The 21,129-nt window shown below is 53.5% G+C and overlaps 2 protein-coding genes and 1 long non-coding RNA gene across 5 annotated transcripts in view; 2 read left to right on the top strand and 1 right to left on the bottom strand.

Moving 5' to 3' along the window:
• The window catches only part of WFS1 (wolframin ER transmembrane glycoprotein), a 28,100-nt gene extending 22,793 nt beyond the window's left edge, over nt 1-5,307 (top strand). Inside the window, exon 8 of the mRNA XM_067736831.1 lies at nt 2,688-5,307. Coding sequence (XP_067592932.1) covers nt 2,688-4,496 — 1,809 coding nt within the window. The 3' untranslated portion in view covers nt 4,497-5,307. The remainder of the gene's footprint in view (nt 1-2,687) is intronic.
• An 8,563-nt stretch (nt 5,308-13,870) lies between these two features.
• LOC137223987 (uncharacterized) lies at nt 13,871-18,015 on the top strand. Its single transcript, XR_010943168.1, has 3 exons — nt 13,871-14,866; nt 15,598-15,812; nt 17,190-18,015. It is a non-coding gene; the product is annotated as an uncharacterized lncRNA (long non-coding RNA).
• Nucleotides 17,561-21,129, bottom strand: part of PPP2R2C (protein phosphatase 2 regulatory subunit Bgamma) — a 138,555-nt gene continuing 134,986 nt past the window's right edge. For all 3 annotated transcript variants that reach the window (XM_067736833.1, XM_067736835.1, XM_067736834.1), the window contains exon 9: nt 17,561-19,872. In XM_067736833.1, the coding sequence (XP_067592934.1) occupies nt 19,581-19,872 (292 nt within the window). In that variant the 3' untranslated portion in view covers nt 17,561-19,580. The remainder of the gene's footprint in view (nt 19,873-21,129) is intronic.

Below are 21,129 nucleotides of genomic sequence, written 5' to 3'. Positions count from 1 at the left end.
CCTTTGGTGACAGATGAAACCTTCGTAAAGATGAATTCAGGAATATTTTAAAGGCATAATGTTTTTGTATTAAATGATTGAGAATCCAGCACATGAACATTCACTCAGGTCCGAGCAGAGTCTAGTTGACCTGCTGAGTGAGCGGTGGGTTCCTTGGTCGGCTTCCCCTGTTGTAAAAGGCTGTTTGCTCGGTTTCTCACATTAGCCGAGCGACTGGTGACCACAGCCCTGGCCAGGTTGCCCTGTCCTGTCCTTTCGTGAACTGACTCCCTACTCATTTTTTTTTTTTTTTTTTTTGGCCGCGCTGTGTGACATGCAGGATCTTAGTTCCCCGACCAGGGATCGAACCTGTGCCCCTAATAGCGGAAGCGCAGACCAGGGAAGTCCCCCTACTTATTTTTAAAAATTTCTCTCCTGCTCAAAGAAAAGTTCATTTTAATTTGTTTGGGCTTTCTCTACAGAAGAGGTTTCTAGTCTCACAATTTGGTGGGGCCCCAAGAAGTAGGGCTTGGGTAGAAGCTACAAGGGACAGAATTGGGACCTTAAAAGGAGAGAACTGGTCATGGTGGCCCAGGTGCCTCGCCGTGCGGGCAGAGGCTGGCACCATTGGACATCAGGTTCTAGAAGCTTTGTGTCTTTTAAAGGTCCTCTCAACCATGTGATTGTGTGGCCTCATGGGCAAAAAAAAAAAAAAAAAAAAAATAGTGTGAATGGTTTTGAGCATTAGGATAGGATTTCAGATTAGTTTTAAGGTCCCAGCTGCTTGGGTACCTCCAGGCTAGCTCCCCCAAAGCTGTCCAGTGCTGGTTGTGCAGAGAGAGAACGGCTGTGGGAACAGCCGCCCTGGGGGGCCTCTCATCTGTCTGGTTAGAAACGCCCCGTCCACAGGGATGAGCCGAGAGGCCGCCGCTGACGCACTCACGGGTTCTTTCCATTGCTCTTTCCATCGCTGTTGCGTGCTGTTGCGTTTCAGCTGGTGGGTGTGGCTTTGGGCCGAAGGGGCCCCTCCCAGAGGAAGCCGGAGCAGGTTATTCTTGGAGACACTGCTTTGCTGTCTGGCAAGTGTCAGAAATCCACACCAAGGATTATGGCGTCCGACGTCCCCTAGTGCCACCTCCAGATGGGGTGGGTGCTGTGTCTGCTTCTGGGAAGCTGGCCCCAGTGAGCTGGGGGGGCCCTTAGTTGGTTTACTGGTTTGTTCATTTTCTTGCCCATTCTAAAACAGAGAGTAAGTGGACCGTCACAAACACGTCGGGAGGAATGCAGCTCTGCGTGCACGCGCGTGTGTGTCTGTAGACACAGTCTTACACACTCCTGTTTCCGCTGTGAGCCCGGGTCACTCTCATCTGGAGGACTCACTCTCCTGGCTGCTCCCGGGCGTCCTGGTCATCCTGAGTTGCCTGCCAGCCGCAGCTCTTGGGCAGATGACGGCCGCACCCCAGTATTGTCACTCAGTTGTACACACCCAGGATCCCTGCCCCTCCTCGGCCCTCTGGTGGGTGGGGCAGAGCGAGTCTGTCCCCAGGGTGTGGGTGGAGGCTGTGCTGCCCACCTCACCCGGGCGCTGACAGGGCTTCTGTCATGTAGCCCCTCGGACGGGCTCTGGGCACAGCTGGGCTTTGCTGCCCCCAGGCGTGGGTGACCTCCGCGAGGACCCAGCCCCTGGTGCAGTCCTCCTTGAGGAGGACCGAGTGAGCACCGGCACTGCCCACAGCTACTTTCTTTATTCACCCCCTTCGGCTTCCCTCCCGTCTCCCCGGAACCGTGGTGGGGCTGGAGGCCTCCGGGATTCTGTACAGAGAACCAGGCAGGTATGGGGGCCACCCTGGGTGGCAGAATCGCCCTCGCTTCCCTCACAGCCCCTCATTCGTCTTCTGTTGCGGAAAAGGCCGAGGGTTTCTGATGCTCTTTGCAGTGAGCACAGCCCGGGGGAGTGGGACCCAAGGCAGGGCGCGGTGCTGCCCTTGAACGTGGCTGTGAGGGTTGTGCGTCTGTTCTAGCAGTCGGTGTGCAGGGGTGGGGGGTGCAGGCGGCTGGTGTCGGGCCTCCTGTCACAGTGAAGACGTCGCATCCGCCCCATCGCAGCTGAACCCTTTCCATTCACATGGCTGCCGAACTCTCCTTCCCGGAGTCCCTGCTCCGCTCCTGGGCTGGTCAGAGCCCAGCGTAGGCCGGTAAAGCAGTGGTTCCTCTCCCCCTTGGTGGATGGGTGAGCCGCTGAGGCTCGGTGACGTCCCCTCCACAGGGGTGGCTGAGACGCAAGCAGCCCGGTGCTCTGTCATCTTTGCAAGTGTGAGGCCCGTGGGGAGGGAAGAGGGGGCCAGGTGGGCTCTGCCAGGCGCCCCAGGTCTCGCAGCGAAGACCAGCCCTCATAAGTCTGGAGACCCTGGTGGAGGGTTGGGAGTCAGGGGTGGGCGGGAGGGAGGGGCCAGGCCCTGCAGGATTGGGCGGGATCGAGGGAAGGTTCGTGAGACCACCTGGAGCATCACCACCTGCAGAGGGTGTTACAGGTGGAGGGACCGTGCGGACCAAGGGCCTGGCCGTGGTTGAAATGACGGGTGAGTTCGCTTTGCCCAGAGCCGGGGGCAGTGCGGGTGAGTGACAGAGAGCAGCGACACGGCAGAGAGTGGGGCTCCCACCCCGGCCACGTTCCAGTGCCCCTCCTTTGTCTGCACCCCTCCTCCCAGGTGGTCAGATACCCGCTGCACGTCATCATGGAGCTGAAAGAGTACCTGATTGATGTGGCGTCCCGGGCGGGCCTGCACTGGCTGTCCACCCTCGTGCCTACCCACCACATCAACGCCCTGGTCTTCTTCTTCATCGTCAGCAACCTCACCATCGACTTCTTCGCCTTCTTCGTGCCCCTGGTCGTCTTCTACCTGTCCTTCATCTCCATGGTCATCTGCACCCTCAAGGTTTTCCAGGACAGCAAGGCCTGGGAGAGCTTCCGTGCCCTCACCAGCCTGCTCTTGCGATTCGAGCCCAACCTGGACGTGGAGCAGGCCGAGGGGAACTTCGGCTGGAACCACCTGGAGCCCTACGTCCACTTCCTGCTGTCTGTCTTCTTCGTCATCTTCTCCTTCCCCATCGCCAGCAAGGACTGCATCCCCTGCTCGGAGCTGGCCGTCGTGTCCGTCTTCTTCACGGTCACTAGCTACATGAGCCTGAGCACCTCGGCCGAGCCCTACACCAGGAGGGCCCTGGTGACCGAGGTGGCGGCCGGCCTGCTCTCCCTTCTGCCCACCGTGCCCGTCGACTGGCGCTACCTGAAGCTCCTGGGCCAGACCTTCTTCACGGTGCCCGTCGGCCACTTCGTCGTCCTGAACGTCAGCATCCCCTGCCTGCTCTATGTGTACCTGCTGTACCTCTTCTTCCGCATGGCCCAGCTGAGAAACTTCAAGGGCGCCTACTGCTACCTGGTCCCCTACCTGGTCTGCTTCATGTGGTGCGAGCTCTCCGTGGTCATCCTGCTTGAGTCCACCGGCCTGGGGCTGGTGCGTGCGTCCATCGGCTACTTCCTCTTCCTCTTCGCTCTCCCCATCCTGGTGGCCGGCCTGGCGCTGATGGCTGCAGTGCGGTTGGCCCACTGGTTCTTGTCCCTGGAGCTCACCAAGGTTGTGGTCACCATGGTGGTCTGCAGCATCCCCCTGCTGGTCCGTTGGTGGACCAGGGCCAACTTCTCCATGGTGGAGATGGTCAAGTCCCTGACACGGAGCTCCATCGTCAAGCTGATCCTGGTGTGGCTCACGGCCATCGTGCTCTTCTGCTGGTTCTACGTGTACCGCTCGGAGGGCATGAAGGTCTACAACTCCACGCTGACCTGGCAGCAGTACGGCTTCCTGTGCGGGCCGAGGGCCTGGAAGGAGACCAACATGGCCCGCACCCAGATCCTCTGCAGCCACCTGGAGGGCCACAGGGTCACGTGGACCGGCCGCTTCAAGTATGTCCGCGTGACGGAGATCGACAACAGCGCCGAGTCGGCCATCAACATGCTCCCGCTCTTCATCGGCGACTGGGTGCGCTGCCTCTACGGTGAGGCCTACCCGTCCTGCAGCTCGGGCAACGTCTCCACGGCCGAGGAGGAGCTCTGCCGCCTCAAGCTCCTGGCCAAGCACCCCTGCCACATCAAGAAGTTCGACCGGCACAAGTTCGAGATCACCGTGGGCATGCCCTACAGTGGCGCCAACGGCACCCGCGGCCCCGAGGAGGACGACATCACCAAGGACATCGTGCTGCGGGCCAGCAGCGAGTTCAAGGACGTGCTGCTCCACCTGCGCCAGGGCAGCGTCATCGAGTTCAGCACCGTCCTCGAGGGCCGCCTGGGCAGCAAGTGGCCCGTCTTCGAGCTCAAGGCCATCAGCTGCCTCAACTGCATGGCGCAGCTCTCACCAGCCAGGCGGCAGGTGAAGGTCGAGCGGGACTGGCGCAGCACTGTGCACGGCGCCGTGAAGTTCGCCTTCAACTTCTTCTTCTTCCCCTTCCTGTCGGTGGCCTGAGGATGCGTCCTGTTGCAGGAGTGTCGGTGCATGTGGCTGCCAGGACCTCCCCCCACGGCCTCCCGGCTGAACAGCGCAACACTAACCACTGTGTGTGTGTGTGTGTGTGTGTGTGTGTGTGTGTGTGTGTGTCCGCACGCATGCGCAAACACAGGGCTTTGGAGACCACTTGTCACGTGTAGTCTGCTCACACCTCTGTGAACGGGCTGACTCCTTTAGCTCTGTCCACTTTGACTGCCCAGTGTGGTTGGAAATGGCATGCACAGCCTCGACCCGCAGTCCCGACCTCTCCGTGCGCAGCTGGTGTGCCAGGCTAGACCAGGATTCCTGTGCCCGAAAAACACTTTACAGACGCTGCCCTCCCTCCCCTACCACCTCCACGCATGCCCCGGCCCCTCATTTACTTCTGTTTGGGTTTGTTATTTAAAGAACCAATAGTGCTGCTCTGTAAACTCAACGATAGCTTTTCTTATTTATTTGGTCACTGCTAAGCCTTGACAGCTGTTTGCAGATCCTGGGGGCCTGCAGAGCCGCTCTGTCATATGACCAAGGCCCTGCCTGATTCTGAGATCGGAGGCCGCATGGTCAGAAGCCCCGAGCTCTGCATCCTGCAGCCTGCCCGCCTCGCAGCTCTCCTGTCTGGTGGGTAATGGGTGAGTTTGCGAGGGTCTCGCCTGAATCCACGGGGACTAGGAAATAGAAGGAACCCGGGGCGTCCCCTCCCGGTGCTCAGAAACGCTAGGCCATGTTCAGAACCAGAAAGCAGAAAGTCAGGGTCCTAAAGCAGCCGAAATAAAAACCTTTGATGAAATCCACTGTCCTTTCCTTTCTTTAAAAGAAGCCTGTTTTTTGTACGTGTAAGAGAATCAACAGGTGTCTACCCTTGTACTGAGTTACATACAAGTGCAGCTGGGGTTACAAAGAGCAGAACCGATTCTCAGTGAGCGACCCCGACACTACTAGGCCAGGGGCCCCTGCAGTGTTTGTGCCATCACCCAGCTGTCTGCCCGGGTCTTACTAGGTGTGAAATGCTCATGGTCATGATTATTTGTGAAACTGAAATCACCGCTGAAAGGGCACATACGTGGTTATTCGTGGTTCAGTAGCTGTGTTGTTCAGCAGTGTGTTGCTTGTGAAACCGTATCCTGTATTCAGTGATGAACAATGATAATTCCATAGAATTATCATCAGAACTTGAGCCATCTAGGGGTGGCTAGAGCAGCTTGGGGTCCCTCAGCAAACTTAGCACCCTGGGCACGGGTGCATGCCTGTCTGGGTCCCTTGGGCAGGGGGACATGTCTGTCTGGGTCCCTCCGGCCTTTGGTTTCTTCCCTGAGGTTGAGGACAGCCTGGTCCCCTCCTGCCCCCCGGTGGGCAGTGCCCCCCACCCAGTGAGCTGCATGTCCAGTTCTTTGCTGTGGTCAGGAAACCTGGAGTTGTTCACACATCCTTCTGTGGTTTGGAGTTGACTCAGGGTGTGGCCACCTCCGTTTTGAAGACGCATCTCACCTTGGTGGGTGGCAGCGGCATCCCTGCATTGCTGACTCTTTCTGTTTTGTCTTCCTGCCTGGTCTGGTCTGCCTGAAATCCCATGTTGGGAAGTGCTCAGGAGGGTGGCATCCCTTTGTGCCTCTGGGTTTCTTCCCAGGTAATGAGATGAGGTTAAATGTCAGCCCCACTCCCCTCTCTGATCCGGAGGTTTGTGAGGCCATGAAGTGAGTTCACAGTTCAGCTCTGCCTCCCAGACTCCCCACTGATTGTCTGGAGGGCGAGGAAGCTGCCTGGCTTTCTGAGTGAATGCAGATGACCTCATATCATCCTCACTGGGCAGGGGGCAGGTGCCGTGACAGCCCTGATCCACAGAAAACGGTTCCAGTATTAGACCGAGATCTGCTGGTGCCCTGTCCTCTGGGTCACGCTGTTACTCAGCTCCCGAGCAGAGCGCCTCCTTGGATCAGGGGGTGGTGTGGTCTCACGGGGATTGCCCTGCATCCGCCATTCAGCCCCTGTCCCTAGGTCCCAGTGTCCCGATCTATAAAATGTAAGTCTGGGTTAGGTCAGTGGTTTGCAAAACTACTTAGCAATGAAACGCTGTTTAAAAAACCAAGTGTGGGACTTCCGTGGTGGTGCAGTGGTTAAGAATCCGCCTGCCAATGCAGGGGATACGGGTTCGAGCCCTGGTCCGGGAAGATCCCACATGCCGCGAAGCAACTAAGCCCGTGCACCACAACTACTGAGCCTGCGCTCTAGAGCCCATGGGCCACAACTACTGAGCCCACGTGCCACAACTACTGAAGCCCGCGTGCCTAGAGCCCATGCTCCGCAACTAGAGAAAGCCCGCATGCAGCAACCAAGACCCAACGCAGCCAAAAAAAAATTAAAAAAAAAAATTAAAAAAAAAGCCAAATGTATTTGATCAGATGGGCCTTGCTAGGTTCCTCCCTGTTTACCGCACTTCGTTCAGTACTTTACTACAGTTATCTACGGTGATAACTCCTTCCTGGAACAGGCTTTCTATCTTAAATATTTTAGGCAGTAAGGGTGAAGTTCAAAGGTCCTTGCTGAGTCTTTCGGGTCTTGCTTCCTTTCAGCTCTAAATAATCCACATGCCAGAGTGGCACGTCTTGGAGCAACTTGGCCCGAACACACCCCCATCAGTCTCAAAAGAAAGTTTGACCAGAAACTTCTTTCACATTCTCAAGGAACAGATAATTGGTATAAACACGAATAAAGAAAAGAGCGACTTTGGATGGAAGAATCTTACAAGAGTTTATTGATGGTCTGATGTAACTTCCTCATAAAAACCAGTGCCTCATCCAAACCCATTTGGGAAGGAACACCTTTCCTTAGGACTTCGTTAGCAGCAATGTGGCCTTTTTCCTGGTTTCCTCTTGAAGCCAAGGAGGACCTTGTGGGGCTCCTAGCCACAGAAGCCTTTTTGTGTCCCCTGTTTCTTGTTTGTAGGAAATAGGTTTCAGCCTCCATGACCTTCCCTAAGTTCCAAAGGGCAGGTTCAAACAGCTGTTGACCAGGGAAAGGAGGTGATGCAGAGACAAGGGAGGAGCAGTCAAAAAACAATAGTGCAGCCTTGGGGCAGGTCCTGGTTCTGCCTCAAAGGATACACATAACAATATCTTTGAGCTCTTCTACAAAACTAAAATCCCCAACAAATGGAAGATGTTAAGTACTTGATGAAGCGTTCTTCATTCCAGAGAAGGTCACGGTTTGACAACCTCAAGAACCAGAGAAGCTCATCAGGAAACTACCTGAGGCCAGATTAAAGGAGCGCAGGGCCTGCACGCACCCTGATAATAATCAGCAACCCACCCTTGAGCCGCTGCTATAAAACTCCTCACCAAAGCCTTGGGTTGGGACACACAGTTTTTGAGGGCAGGAGCCCGCTGTGTCCCCCTTTTCCTGGCAAGGCAATAAAGAAATTCTTTTCTACACCCAAACAAACAAATAAACAAAAACAAGTGTACAGAACTCCATGCAAAAACAGTGTTATTTGTAAGTTCAGGTGTAACCTATGCAGCAGATGAGAACAGGAAGCCACCTGGCTGGTTTGAACCCCTCATCCCAGCTGTGTGACCTCGGGCAGATTCACACTTTCCAGGCCTCCGGTGCCTTTTCTGTAAATTGGGGATGTAACAGGGCCTGCCTCATCGGTTGTTTTTAGGATTAAACTAGTTAATTTTATCGCAGGGTGGTCACAACAGTGTCAGGCACTAGTAAATCTCAGTACACTTGTGAATGTTTTAAATGAAGTCAAGCATTCATGGAACTTTAGAACCAATTAAGAACCTTTATGGAGGCCCTCACCAAACGAATGTCCCTTCTAGCTTTTAAAAAGTTTAACCTTTGTGAAAATAACCATGTTTAGCTGAACGGAACTTATTGGAGTGGCTTAATCCACAGGGGGACTGGTGTCAGATGATGCTCTGTCTGCACCCACCTCCCAACCACCACACCCGCCGGGACTCACAGTCCTGCCTTTCTGCCTGCTTCACAGCTTTAATTCCTCATGACTACGCGTCAGATAAGGTTGGCTAATACGTATGACTTAGCATCGAAAACGTTCCTTATTTAACTTAACTAATGAGCTTTGATTCCGTTCATTGCCGCCCTCGAACAAATATTTATTGCACTGTGGTGCTGAGCAGATGCTGTAATTGCACGGTTGGAATCAAACCCAGTTTCCACCCTCAGGGAAATCACACAAGTCAGATGTGTGTGGGCCCCAGTGCAGAGTCAGAAGTGCCCTTCTGCCTTCAGACACAGGAAGTGCTATGGGGGCCCAGAGAAGGCAGAACTTCAGCCTGGGGAGGGAGACGGGGTCCGGAAGGCTTCTGGGAGGATGTGGGGTTTGCCCCATTTTGATAGCAAAGGGAGAGACTGGATTTGGTGAGGTCAGAGGAAGACTATTCAACATTCAGGGCACCCATTGATGCCTCAGGCGTCGCCCAGGACGCCAGGGGGTTCCAGAGGATAGAGCTTGGGGTCCAAAGACCAGGTTGGAATTGAGTCTCTGTCCTGCAGGCAGCTAGAGCCCCTCTCTTGACTCTGAAGCCAGGGCCCTCATAAGGTCAGGGCTGAGCTCTGGAAAATGGGTCAGAGGGTACTTTAAGGCACCATGTGGAGGAGAAAGGAGACAGTGGAAAGGTCATCCCCCGTCTCCCAGCAGACCTGGCCAGCTGGCCCTTTGGTGGTAGATACTGCTTCTATGGAAGCTTCCACGGGGCCATAAACACCAAATGGCCTTGACCCCTGTGGCCCTGAGGGTCCCCGGCCTGCTTGCTGTCCTCCTCTCCTGTTGATAAACAGGTCGCTGTCTGCCGGGCCCAGGACCAGGTGGTAGGCGCATGGAGGGATCTGCAGAGGTCAGGCTGTTGGCGGCAAAGAATGCTGCTTCCGGGAGCTGATCCCCACCCTCTGTGAGGCGGGTAGGGGACCTAGGTCTCTGAGCGTCACTTTGTTTACATGAGGCTGTTTGGTCCTGAGAACTAGGTCCCATGGCCCGCCCCCTGCCAACATTTACACGTGAGAATTGTTAAAGGTTCATGTTCATGTTGTGTGGACTTGGCCAAAGTTACGTGGCCAGGAGGTGGCAGAGCTGGGACAGAACCAAAGCCTGTTCTTTTTACAGAGCCACAAAGAAACCACCGTTTTCCTGGGGCTTAAAATCCCTTTTCAGGGCTTCCCTGGTGGTGCAGTGGTTGAGAGTCCGCCTACCGATGCAGGGGACGCGGGTTCGTGCCCCGGTCCGGGAGGATCCCACATGCTGCGGAGCGGCTGGGCCCGTAAGCCGTGGCCGCTGAGCCTGCGCGTCTGGAGCCTGTGCTCCGCAACGGGAGAGGCCACAGCAGTGAGAGGCCCGTGTACCGCAAAATAAATAAATAAATAAAAAATCCCTTTTCAGAACATTGCCCACAGGGGCCATCCTTGGGCCTGCCAGGAAAGAACTGTGCTGACCGCAGGGGCCACCAGCAGATCACACCATGTCTGAGCACCTGCCAGGCCTTCATCTCTCTGGGCCTGCAGGAGCACCAGGGGCTGGTCTGCAGTGGTGGGTGGAGGTGGGGGGGGTGTCTCACCACGCTTCCATGAAGCATCATGGTGTTTGTGCTGCTCGGGGAAGACCCAGTTGAGGCCTGGAGAGGGTTTGGCACCAGAGCTTCCCACGCATCGCAGTGAGACCCCCCCGCTTCTGAGTGCCCCAGAGGGGTATTCTTTCACGGAACCTGCCCTGTCCATCCTCTTGAGGGGTGGACAGCAGTGTCAGAAAGGCCGCACTCCCCTTGTGGACGTGCTGCTAAAGACCAGTTCTTCAATGTTCAGTTATTCAAATGCTCTTTTCCATTTTTTCATTTCCATTCCTATATCCCAATCACACGTCATGTAACTGCAAAAACCCAAATTTCTGCATGTACCTATTTCAAAGTTGTCCATAAAGCAGGACCTTGTCGTTCCTGAATGTGCTGTGAGACAACAGAATCCTTTAACCGTCCCAACTCCCGGTCTGCATGTCCAGATGTCAGGGTTAAAGCCACACCAGCCCGCTGTGCACATGTAAACCTCACCGAGAAGCGCTGGGAGAGCTCCCTGCACCTGGAAGGGTCTTCACCTGGGGACAAGTGCTGCTTGTCATCATGAAATAAAGAAAATTCATTCGTTCAACAAATGCTGAGCACCTACGGTGTGCTGTGCTCTTCTGAGGCACAGGGGATGCAGCAGTGAACAGAGTGGTCCCCACCCCACGTCAGAGCGTGACGTTTCCTGGTGGGGGGCTGGGGGGCCATCAGCCAATAATAAAGTGACATAATGCCCAGGAGAGAAAGGGGCCACAATCACCTGCCACGAGCGCTTTAGAGGCTCCTGTCCAATTTGCCAGGGTTCGTGTGTTTTCTCCTTTAATCATCATGGCAGCCATTGCAAGATAGACATTTCCACTTTGAAGATGCGGGAGGGAAAATAACCACCCCCAGAGGTGTCCATGTGCTAATCCTCTAAACGAGGCAAAAGGGACTCCGCAGATGGGTTAAGGGTTTTGAGATGGGAGAGGATCCTGGATTATCCAGGTGGATGCAATGTAATCACAAGGGTCCTTACAAGAGAGGGGCAGGAGTAGTATCAGGGAGAGAGAGATTGAGGATATGCTACTGGCTTGAAGATGAAGGAAGGGACCATGAACCAAGGAATGTAGATGCCCCTAGAAACTGGAAAAGGCAAGGAATGGATTCTCCCCTAGAGTCTCCAGAGGGAACCGGCCCTGCTTGAGAGTTTTCATCTTGATATTAGCCCAGTGAGACCCGTTTCAGAGTCTGACCTCCAGAACGGTAAGATAATGAATTTGGATTGTTTTGGGTCACTAAGTTTGTGGTCACTGGTTACAGCAGCCACAGGAAACTCATACAGAGATGGAGTGGGTCAGGAGGCTAGTGTCCTCCAGCTCACACAGCCAAGTCTTGATGGAGCTCAGACTCAAGCCCCGCTGCTGGCCCTCTGCCTGGCCATTTCCTCCCAGCTCCATAGAGCAGTTTGAAGTTCTCTTCCTGCAGTGGAAGCTGAAGTACACATTTATGGCGGTACTGAGCGAGGAGGAGAGTAGCTGTCCTCCTGTTACACGGGGGACAGAAGACCTCTGTGTTCTGACCATAAGTGCTCTTGACAGGTGGAAATTCCCAGGGGCCTCAAAACCTTTCTGCAAATGGGGGGGGGGTATAAATTATATATGAAATGAATGGATGAAAAAATAAAATGGACACAGTAGTTACTTTTAGAAAGCAAAATGAATAGATTAGGATATCCTTAAAAGGGTACCTAACTACGTTTTTTGTTTTTTGGGGTTTTTTTGCGGTACATGGGCCTCTCACTGTTGTGGCCTCTCCCATTGCGGAGCACAGGCTCCGGACGCGCAGGCTCAGCGGCCATGGTTCACGGGCCCAGCCGCTCCGCGGCATGTGGGATCCTCCCGGACCAGGGCACGAACCCGCGTCCCCTGCATCGGCAGGCGGACTCTCAACCACTGCACCACCAGGGAAGCCCCATGAAAGTTTTTAAAGGGAATAAGGGAAATAATTTCAGTTAATCATTGAGATCGGAGCTCAGGGCCGTTGCCATCTCCCTCTGTGTGCAGGCTTGTGTGCAGACTTGTCAAATCCTCATGACCTTTCTTTAGATAATATCTTGTTCACACAGTTTGTGAGATTACTGAAGGGGAAGCTAGGGAAGAGATCTGGTCATCTGTTAATTACTTATTCTTCATTCCTACTTCTTGATCTACAGAAAGAACCAACAAGTTAGGAAGGTATCGTGTGAGCAAAAGATTTGAAAGGTGTGCTTGGGCCAGAGATGAGTAGGGCATGGGGGCGCCTGATTTAAAAGTTAGTCACGATGTAGTTTTGCTAAAGTGACAAGAGAAAAGGGATTTCCTGCAGAGGACTGTTTCCTGCAAAGAGCTACTTACAAATCCCCCCCTTCAGATATCATTCCATTTCTATGGGATTAAGGACGAAGGTCCATCTCCTGTAACTGCTTAATCCTGAGAAAGGGCGTCGAGGTCTTAGAGTGAAAGGTATCGACATGGGTCTGAAGCATCTCTTTGCTGACAGTTTTAGCTGCCCATTTACATATATGGGCAGAACAAGCTACTATTATTTTGATGCCCACAAAGATATAGATTATTATGAGCAGTAGTGTTAATCCCATTCTCTTGAGGCCAGTTCTTGGAATTGTGCTGGCCACAGATTCAACACTGCTCAAGATAGAGCGGCTTATGTCATGGCTGCAGTCTCGTCATCACGCAGTTAGCTTTTCCCTCTGGTGGCAGTTACAGTATCTGTAAAACAACTCAGGAATGTACATCAGCTACTGAATCTGTGACTCTATCGTCCTCATCGTTAACTGCTCGAGCCTGCTCTCTCGTGACTCAGGGAGGCCTGGGAGACCTCAGCTTTTATACAAACAAGAGGCAGGGGACATTGAGGGACCTTTGTACTTGGGAGGGGGCCCGCACAGGGTTCTGCACGGTTCCAGCATTAGCATATACCAGCACCACTCCATTTATCTTTATCCCTCGCAGGTGCCCTTCTTCTCTGGTAGTAGAGCCCTGACCTTGAGCTGGACCTTTGGCTGCCCAGGAACAGCCCTGTTTCCCAGCCTCCCCTGCTGTGGGCCTAATTTCTGGTCACTGGAAGTAATTGGAATGGATACAACATTCTTCTCCTGTTCTGAGAGTCAGGGGAGAGGTTGGGTTGGCCACGCTTGGCTCATACACTGACCCCATGACTAAAGCGGGCGAGACACTTGGTCCAGCGCTGCACCCAGCCTGCACACATGAGGGAGCGGAGGTTTCTCCCGAACCAGCTCATAGCCCAGTTACCAGTAGATGGGAACGTGGCTGCTGGTGGTGATGAACCGCATCCCTGCCCTCCCAGCCTGTGTGGCTGCAGGGACTCCAGATTCTGGCCAGCAGTGCCAGGGGTCCTGGGGGTGCATGCAGAGCCCACACCACCCTCCTGAGTGGTGTCGGTGGTTTGGTCAGCCTGCTGGCTCCGGGTGCAGCAAACCCCTCTCCTCCCGGACCTCGCCCTCCCCCAGCCCCCTCCTCCCTCCCGCAGGCTCCCTGCTGCCCTCCGCGCAAGGTGGCTTCATTCTCAGCATGGACACAGGCTACCCTGATTTCCCACAGGGACCGGGCTGCAGGGTTTGGCAAGACTTCACTGAAGCTTGGTCCCAGTGCGAGGGCAGAGTGATGATGTCATTCAACACGCTTCCAGGGGGCCCAGGCTCCATGCTGACCACTTCTGCCAGGATTTTCTTCTTTAATCTGCACCACCCCACGAGGTAGGTGCTATCATTCTCCATGCTTTGTGGATGAGAAAACTGAGACGCGGGAAGGGTAGGTAACGCCCCCAAGATCCACAACTGCCCTCAAAGCCAGGCTTTGAATCCCTGAACTGGGCTCCAGCGTCCCTGCCCTGAACCACTTAGCCTCTGTGCTGCTCACATAGTGGGCACCCAAAGAACATTTGTCGAGCGAACAAATGAGTGATTAAGCAGGTTTGTAAAGGTAAATGGTGAAGTTAGTTCTCATCTGGCACCCCCCACAGGCGTTACACGTATATTAAATGAATAAGTCACTTCTCCAGCCATCCATCTCTATTTTGCATGTTTGTACATCTTTTAATCATGGATTCCTTTCCATTTTTATTTTTACTTTTGTCTTCCTAATATTGCTGCCTTCTGCGGATGTCAGTTCCTCTCTGAAATTCATTGTCACTTGACTGTGTGGGCCCCATGTGGAATTCTAACAGCATCCAGGTAGCGACAATGGGGCTTTGTTGTTTAAAAGAGGACATGGCTGTTTTAAATGAATCACTCACAACTCGGGCAATTATCTTGAGCTCTATAAGCTTCTCCGTTGCTAGGAAACCATCCCTCCCAGCTGGTAAGCCTTTGGTAAAGTTTCGTCGTCGAGCGGTTCCACTTCTGCAGGCCCTGAGCCAGCCTGCTGTTCCAGGCTGCGAAGTTAGTTCCCAGCAGAGGAAAAGCAGCAGTGGCCCGAAAACACCCCTCGGACGGCACCCATGGGGACCTGAGGTGGCTCAGGTGGCGGCGACTCCAGGACCCAGTCTGGGGGCACACTGCCTGGGGGCGGATCCCCAGTTTGTGGCCTTGGGTGAGGTACCCCTCTCTCTCTGTGCCTCAGTTTCCATCTTTGTAAAATAAGGAAATCACAGCATCCTCGTTTACGGCGACTTGCCGATGAAATGAGAAAAGCTCACAAAAAGCTCTCAGCACGGTGCCTGGTGCAGTGCACGGCTCAGAAGCGCCCGCTGTTAGTACAACAACGACACGGAGTGTGAAGGGTAAGGACGCTGCCAGGCAGCTGGGCAGGTCACCGAGGGGCCCACACTCCAGGCCACGGCTCAAGGGCATAGTCCAGTGGGTGTCAGGAGCCTCAGAGGCTCGGGGCTCGGGGGAAACAGGGTGATGGCTCTGCCTTCACCTGAGCAGAGGATGGTCTGCAGTTGGGAAGAGGTCTGGCGAGGGGAGCAGAGTTTGAGCCTTGTTTCACGTGGCCCCTGGAGTGCTCGCCCTGTGGCCTGCCCACAGCTCAGCCCGGGGGCCCGTCCACGTGTGCCGCTCCCCGCAGGGCCCTGGCCCTCTAGCATCCCCACACCCCTCTGTGCTACCATCTGGCTGCCAGCCCCTGAGCACGGCTCAGAGCTCCCGGCAAGGCCCCACCCTGGCTGCCCCCAAGAAAGGCCACATGGAGGCCGGTTCCGCCTTTGCTGCTCGACCTTAGGCGAGTACTTGGACCTCTCTGGGGTCCTCATCTGTGAAAGTGGGCAGGAATCTGCTGAAAGTATTGGCTGTGAGATCAGAATGAAGGGACCTGAGTGTGTCCACTCCCCAGAGCCACTGCGACAAAGGACCACAAACTGGAGTGGTTTAAAACAACACACTTATTCTCCTACAGTCTGCGGGGGGCGGTCAGAAGTCCCACGTGGTCTCACTGGGCTAAAATCGATGGGTCGGCAGGGCTGTGCTCCTTCCAGAGGCTCTAGGGGAGAATCCATTTCCTTGCTTTTTCCAGCTCCTAGAGGCCACCCACACTCCTTGGCCTGTGGCCCCTTCCTCCATCTTCAGAGCCAGCGATGACAGGTGGAGTCCTCATGTCACATCTCTCTGACCCTTTTTGCAGTGCTGCATCTCCCTCTGAGTACAGCCAACAGAGGTTCTCTACCTTCTGGGACTCATGTGACAGACTGCTCCTCCCTGGATAATCCAGGATATGCTCCCCATCTCAAGGTCCATCATCTTAATCACACCTGTGGAGTCCCAGAGCTGGTGCTCAGTCAGTGCTGGGTGGGGCTGGATTTGGTAGGGCTGAGACCACGGTATCGTCACCATCCTTTGGGCATCTGCCATGCGCCGGTGCTTCCACCATCTGAGTTTGAATCCAGACTCCTCAACTTACAAGTTCTTTGAATTTCGGCACAAGTTAAATCTTACTCTCCCTAAGCCTCAGTTTCTCCAGGTGTAAAATGGGTATAACACTAATACTCCCCCCCTTCCCCCACAAAAAGGCAAAACATGAAGCCTAAACGAGATACTACCATGGGTTTAACAAGGTATTTTTTATTACCTCACTAGTCATCCCAGCAAGAAGGAGTGGCATCGCCCTCTATTTACACATGGGGTTCAGAGAGGTTAGCCCATTGTCCAAGGTCACACATCCCGGAAGTGGCTTTCCCCTCCTTTATCAGTGTCCTGGGGTGGAGTGGTTGATGGAGAACTTAGCCAAAGTCCTGCCAGCACACCCACCAGGACAGCCACTTCCTTCCTCCTGCTGGGCCCGAAGTTAAAACACCCTCTTGAAAGTGGAGGCAAGGCCTGGGCTCCCAGGAGGGGAGCAGGGAAGCCACGGGGTACATGAAGCACTTCCCCACACAGTCTCTGGCTTATCTCAGCCATTGCAGCATGTGGGGCTGGGCCTCTCTGGCTTCCAGAACCAATCCAGATGCCCTGTGGTCTGGTTCCTCCCAGATCCTGTTCCCCAGGACACTGAAGCATGTGTGGTGCTGCTGCTGGCGGAGCACCGTATTAGGAGTTAACTGGACCAAACTAGAAACGTGGCTCCAGCACCTGCTAGCTGTGTGATTTTGAGCCAATTCCTTCACCTCTCTGAACCTCAGTTTCCTCATCTGTGCCATATTCTCAAGTTGGATGTGAGGCTCAAAAAAGGTGAGGGGAGAGTGTGAGAATATTTGAAAATCATGGTGGGCTATGCTTCCTTGCTTCAAAACAAGCAAAGCAAAACAAAACAAGACAACTCATTTATTGAGAGCTTACGTGCCAGGCACTGCACTTTGCAGGCCTTATCCAATTGAATCTCGCCCCTCCCCTCACGACCCCAAACCACGAGGTCAGTACTATCATCAGCTCCATTTCCTCAGTGTTGAAATCAGAGCTCGGAAAGGTTAAAGGCTGCCGTAGAATCTGGAGGCAGGAAAGCCTGGAAGTGAGCCAGGCTTCCCATGTGTATCCCCATCCGCCATATGTGCCTCCTGACGGGACCCATGGCCCATTAAAAACAAACAGCATTCCAAGCCTCATTTTCCATGTAACATTTGTTATTTTATTGGAAAAAGCTGGTATTAACATATTTATAATTTTATTCAACAGTTGGATAGTTTGTGAGACACCAAAGAAAACAAGAATGCACCTATGAGTCACAGAGTCCAAAATGGTCAGGCCTGTCTACTCTACCACCACGTACCCGATGCCACCGAGCGATCAGTCCTCAGAGTATTGAAATAAAAACAAAAACAACGCAACAACTTCACAATGACTATGTGAACGCCCGTACATTCAAAAAGAGCAGAAAATTTAAACGGTAAGGAAGCAAAGTTTGTGACTATGTTACTGGCCCTTCTGCCATGTCTAGTTTTGCCCCTCCCCCTCAGCCTCTTTTCTCAACACACATTTTATTCATAATTTGCTTTGGACATCATTATTTTCCAGGGATCCAAAGGCATGCTTTTTCTTCTGAGATCTTTTTCTTTCTTTCCCTTTTTTTTTTTTTCCTTTCTGGTTTGGTATCCAAAGTTTAAAACAGAGTAAGGAACCAGGAACTGTATTAAGACCTCCTTCTGAATACAGATTTGCACTTTGTAGAAATGGTCCATGTTAAATCTATGATCTGACAGTAACCTCTATCTGCAAATGCAAATTTCCTCTCAGCATCTGAATCAGAAAGGGAAATGGATCACACCAAATACCCCAGTAATTGTGTAAGGCCCTCAGAGCTGGATTTTGGCTTCAACAAGATTTCTATACAACCACATTTTGAACCTCTTTACAAAGGGAAAAAGAGGAATCCATCCCTGTGATTGTTAACTTTAGTTAGAATAGATATGTACATATAATACTGTCCAGGTTACCTGGATTTTACAGTGATATATAAACAAACGTTCTTCATTCATGTTGATTAAAAAAAAAAATCAATGGACCCATTTCCTTGTGTAATTATCGTATGGCTGGAAGTGAGTGCACATGCGTTCTGTGCTTTGACACACACAAAAGTAGACCATTATCTGTTGAGAAAAATCTCGGGTTGGGCCTATTTCCTGGGTTAGGTTACATCTTGTAAAAAAAAAAATGTCGGATTCGGTTGGGCCTCTAAACTCCGCTTTTTGAATCAAAATGCAAGCCACGTGGTTCCGCTGCCAGTTCCAAGGGCAAAGACAAGTGGGCCTGGTGGGTGGGTGGGCCGATCTGGTCCTGACAGCGGGAGGAACTGTCCTGGAAATACCGCATTCTCTGCGGCCCGAGGGGAAGTGTCCTTTGGGACTGAGGGTCATAAAAGAAAATTTATCCTAAAATGGTCATAACATGCAATTTTCTTTTGGAGGCAGTTCAGTGCATCTGGAAAAGGAGCTGGGGTACAGATGTGGGGTGGAGAGAGGGCGGAGTTCCTCGTTACCCAACAGGTGAGGGGCACCCCGGGGGTCTTCTGCATTCTGTGTCTCGATTCTCCCCGGACCCTCGTCATTGTCCCACCTGCTCTGTCCTGCTTCACAAGATGAAGAGATGTTTCCAGAAGCTTCCAGGCTAGAATGCTGCTTTAACATAAGCCACCAACGTGGTGGGTTATAAAGGGCCTTGTGGGAGCGCCTGGATGGGATTCCTGACTCCCCCCTTGGTTGGTGCAGGCCTTGGGCCTCAGTTTTCTTGTATGCACAATGGGAATGACAAGTTATTCACCTTTAATCCCTGGCACCTGGCACAGAGCCTGGCACTCAGTGCGCAGTTGGCATTTATGGAGGAAATGAATAGGCACCCAGTTCACAGGGTCGTGATGAAGATTCAGAAAGATCATGGAGGGAGCCAGTACGAGTTCCCACGAGGTGTCAGTGACGGCTGCAGGATGACAGGAGAGCCACAGGGCGGCTGCAGGGACAGACCCATGGGCCTGGGGGGCTGGCACTATGCCCAGCACGGGGCAGATGCTCGCGAAGGGTTGTTTATATGGTGAAGAACAGGCACACACATGGGATTCCATTCCCCTTCCTCTCAAGAAACTGTAACAGACCTGGGATATTCAAAGACATTAAAATAACCTAAAAGAGCTTGCAAATTCTCAGCATGAATTCACGATCCAAAAAGCAAAACAGTGAGACCCTCGGCTCTGAAACAGTGGCAATTGCTCCATTTATCATCAAAAGAATCCCTGGCTGGCTTGTTTGAGCTTCGTTCTCTGTCCCCGGAGCCCTGATCTGGGGCCAGTGAGGCGCGCGAGAGAAACGGCTCCGGGGCTCCCGCGTCCCCAGAAAGGAACCTCTGGAGTGAAAAATTAACGCGCAGAGGTAAAAATCCTAATAAGGTGGGAACGACTGCACGCGGTTAAAGTACGGGTTGAAAGAACTGAACTTCAAGGCCGACAATCACGTCGGTTTACTGTGAATCCTTTTTCCTGTTTTCAAACAATCACCAGCAAAGGCGGTCCGGCCCCGGGATGCTGGACGGACGGCCCGGCGCCTCCTGGTGGCCGCTCCGCGCGTGGCCGTGTGGCACCTAGTGCATGTCGGAGTTCACCTTGTCCTGGAAGATGTACAGGTTGTTGGTGGCCGCGATGGCGATGATGTTCTCGGCCGGGTGCCAGGCCGTGTGCAGGATCTTTTTGGTGAAGTCCAAGCTGTCCACGCTGATGTCGTCCCGCCTCCGCTTGCCGCCCACGCACACGCGCCGCGGCTTGAGCACTGCCCGGGGCTTGCTGCTCTCCCGTGACGCCTCCAGGGTCACATCCCGCTTGGTGTTCCGGTCAAACATGCGGAAGAAGTTGTTGTAGGCCCCGGTCATGATGACGCTGGTGGGAGACGGAGCGGCGTCAGGCGGGGCAACAGAAGAGAGAAGCCCGCCCCTCCTCCCGGGGCTGCAGGACCATCGCCCGGGAAGCAGACGGGGGACACGCCTGCCTCTTCCCACCTTCTCTTAGGGTCTCTTGTCCTCCGTCACATCTTGGCTGCCTTAGCACACAGACTTAGGGCCAGGAACTGAGACGGTTTAATGCTCTGCCCCAAACATTATAAAAACATTCCCTTGTATTTTGTTTGCCCTTTAGTCCAAAAGAGAGAGACCTAGGCTTTCAGTAAGACCAACAACAGCAGAAGACGAGCAAAGTGGAATAAACACAGGAGACACTGGGCTACAAACTCTGCGCTGACAAAAGGCAGGCCCCTGAATCAGCCAGATGTGGCCTCCTGGCGGGGACCCAGGACCCTCCTGTTGGCTGAATAGTTGAGTGACTAAATGATCACTGTCTGCACACCATCAATGTGCAGGTGTTCACAGACCTCCCCCGTTCTCCTAAAGAGCATTCTATATTTGTCTATCCACTCCCCACCTCTTCTCCCTACCTCTCGTAAGGAGAAGGGATTCCTGTTGGACCAGAGGAAGGATGTTAATCTACACAGTAAGAGATGGGAGAGAAAAGAATACCACCTACATGGGCCTGGGCCTGGAGAAAGGGGTTGGGTTTTGGAGCAGCTGGGGGCAGGGCATACAAAGTAACTGGGGAGGTGGGAGTGAATTCCAGAAAACAATACTGAGGGTAAGGAAGTGGTCCCCTTCAATGTTCTTCAGGAGAGATGCGGACAGATTGGAATCCCTCCTCCCGTTAGGAGATGAACTGTGCTTCCTGACGGTGTCATTGCTCCAAGATGAGCCACGAGGACCCCTCTGTTTACAAGGGTTATGCACATGAGCCATGTCTTCAGTATCACCCAAGTCACAAGAGTAATCCCGTGCACTGGGCTGTGCAGGGTCAGATGCTCAGGCTCCCCGAATGATGCTGAGTCCCAGGCTGAAAGTGATGTATATCCTTGTAACATATTTCCTTCTTGTGGGAGAACCTGGGCTGACACCAGGAGAGTGTGGTACCTGAGGCCCCAGCCTGTAGCATCTTCATGGGAGACCCAGGGAAGCCCACCTCCCCGGGGCCCACATGAGAATGGACAAGTTGTCATTATAAGTCACCTGTCACCTCGCCTGTGGACCATGTCTTAATGTCGGTCCTTTCTAGATGCTGATGGCCTGGGTGTGGGTTGGGGAGGCCCCTCTGCTG

The sequence above is a fragment of the Pseudorca crassidens genome, chromosome 4, assembly GCF_039906515.1.
Source record: "Pseudorca crassidens isolate mPseCra1 chromosome 4, mPseCra1.hap1, whole genome shotgun sequence".
Lineage (NCBI taxonomy): Eukaryota > Metazoa > Chordata > Mammalia > Artiodactyla > Delphinidae > Pseudorca > Pseudorca crassidens.
This window is presented reverse-complemented; position numbering and strand designations above follow the sequence as displayed.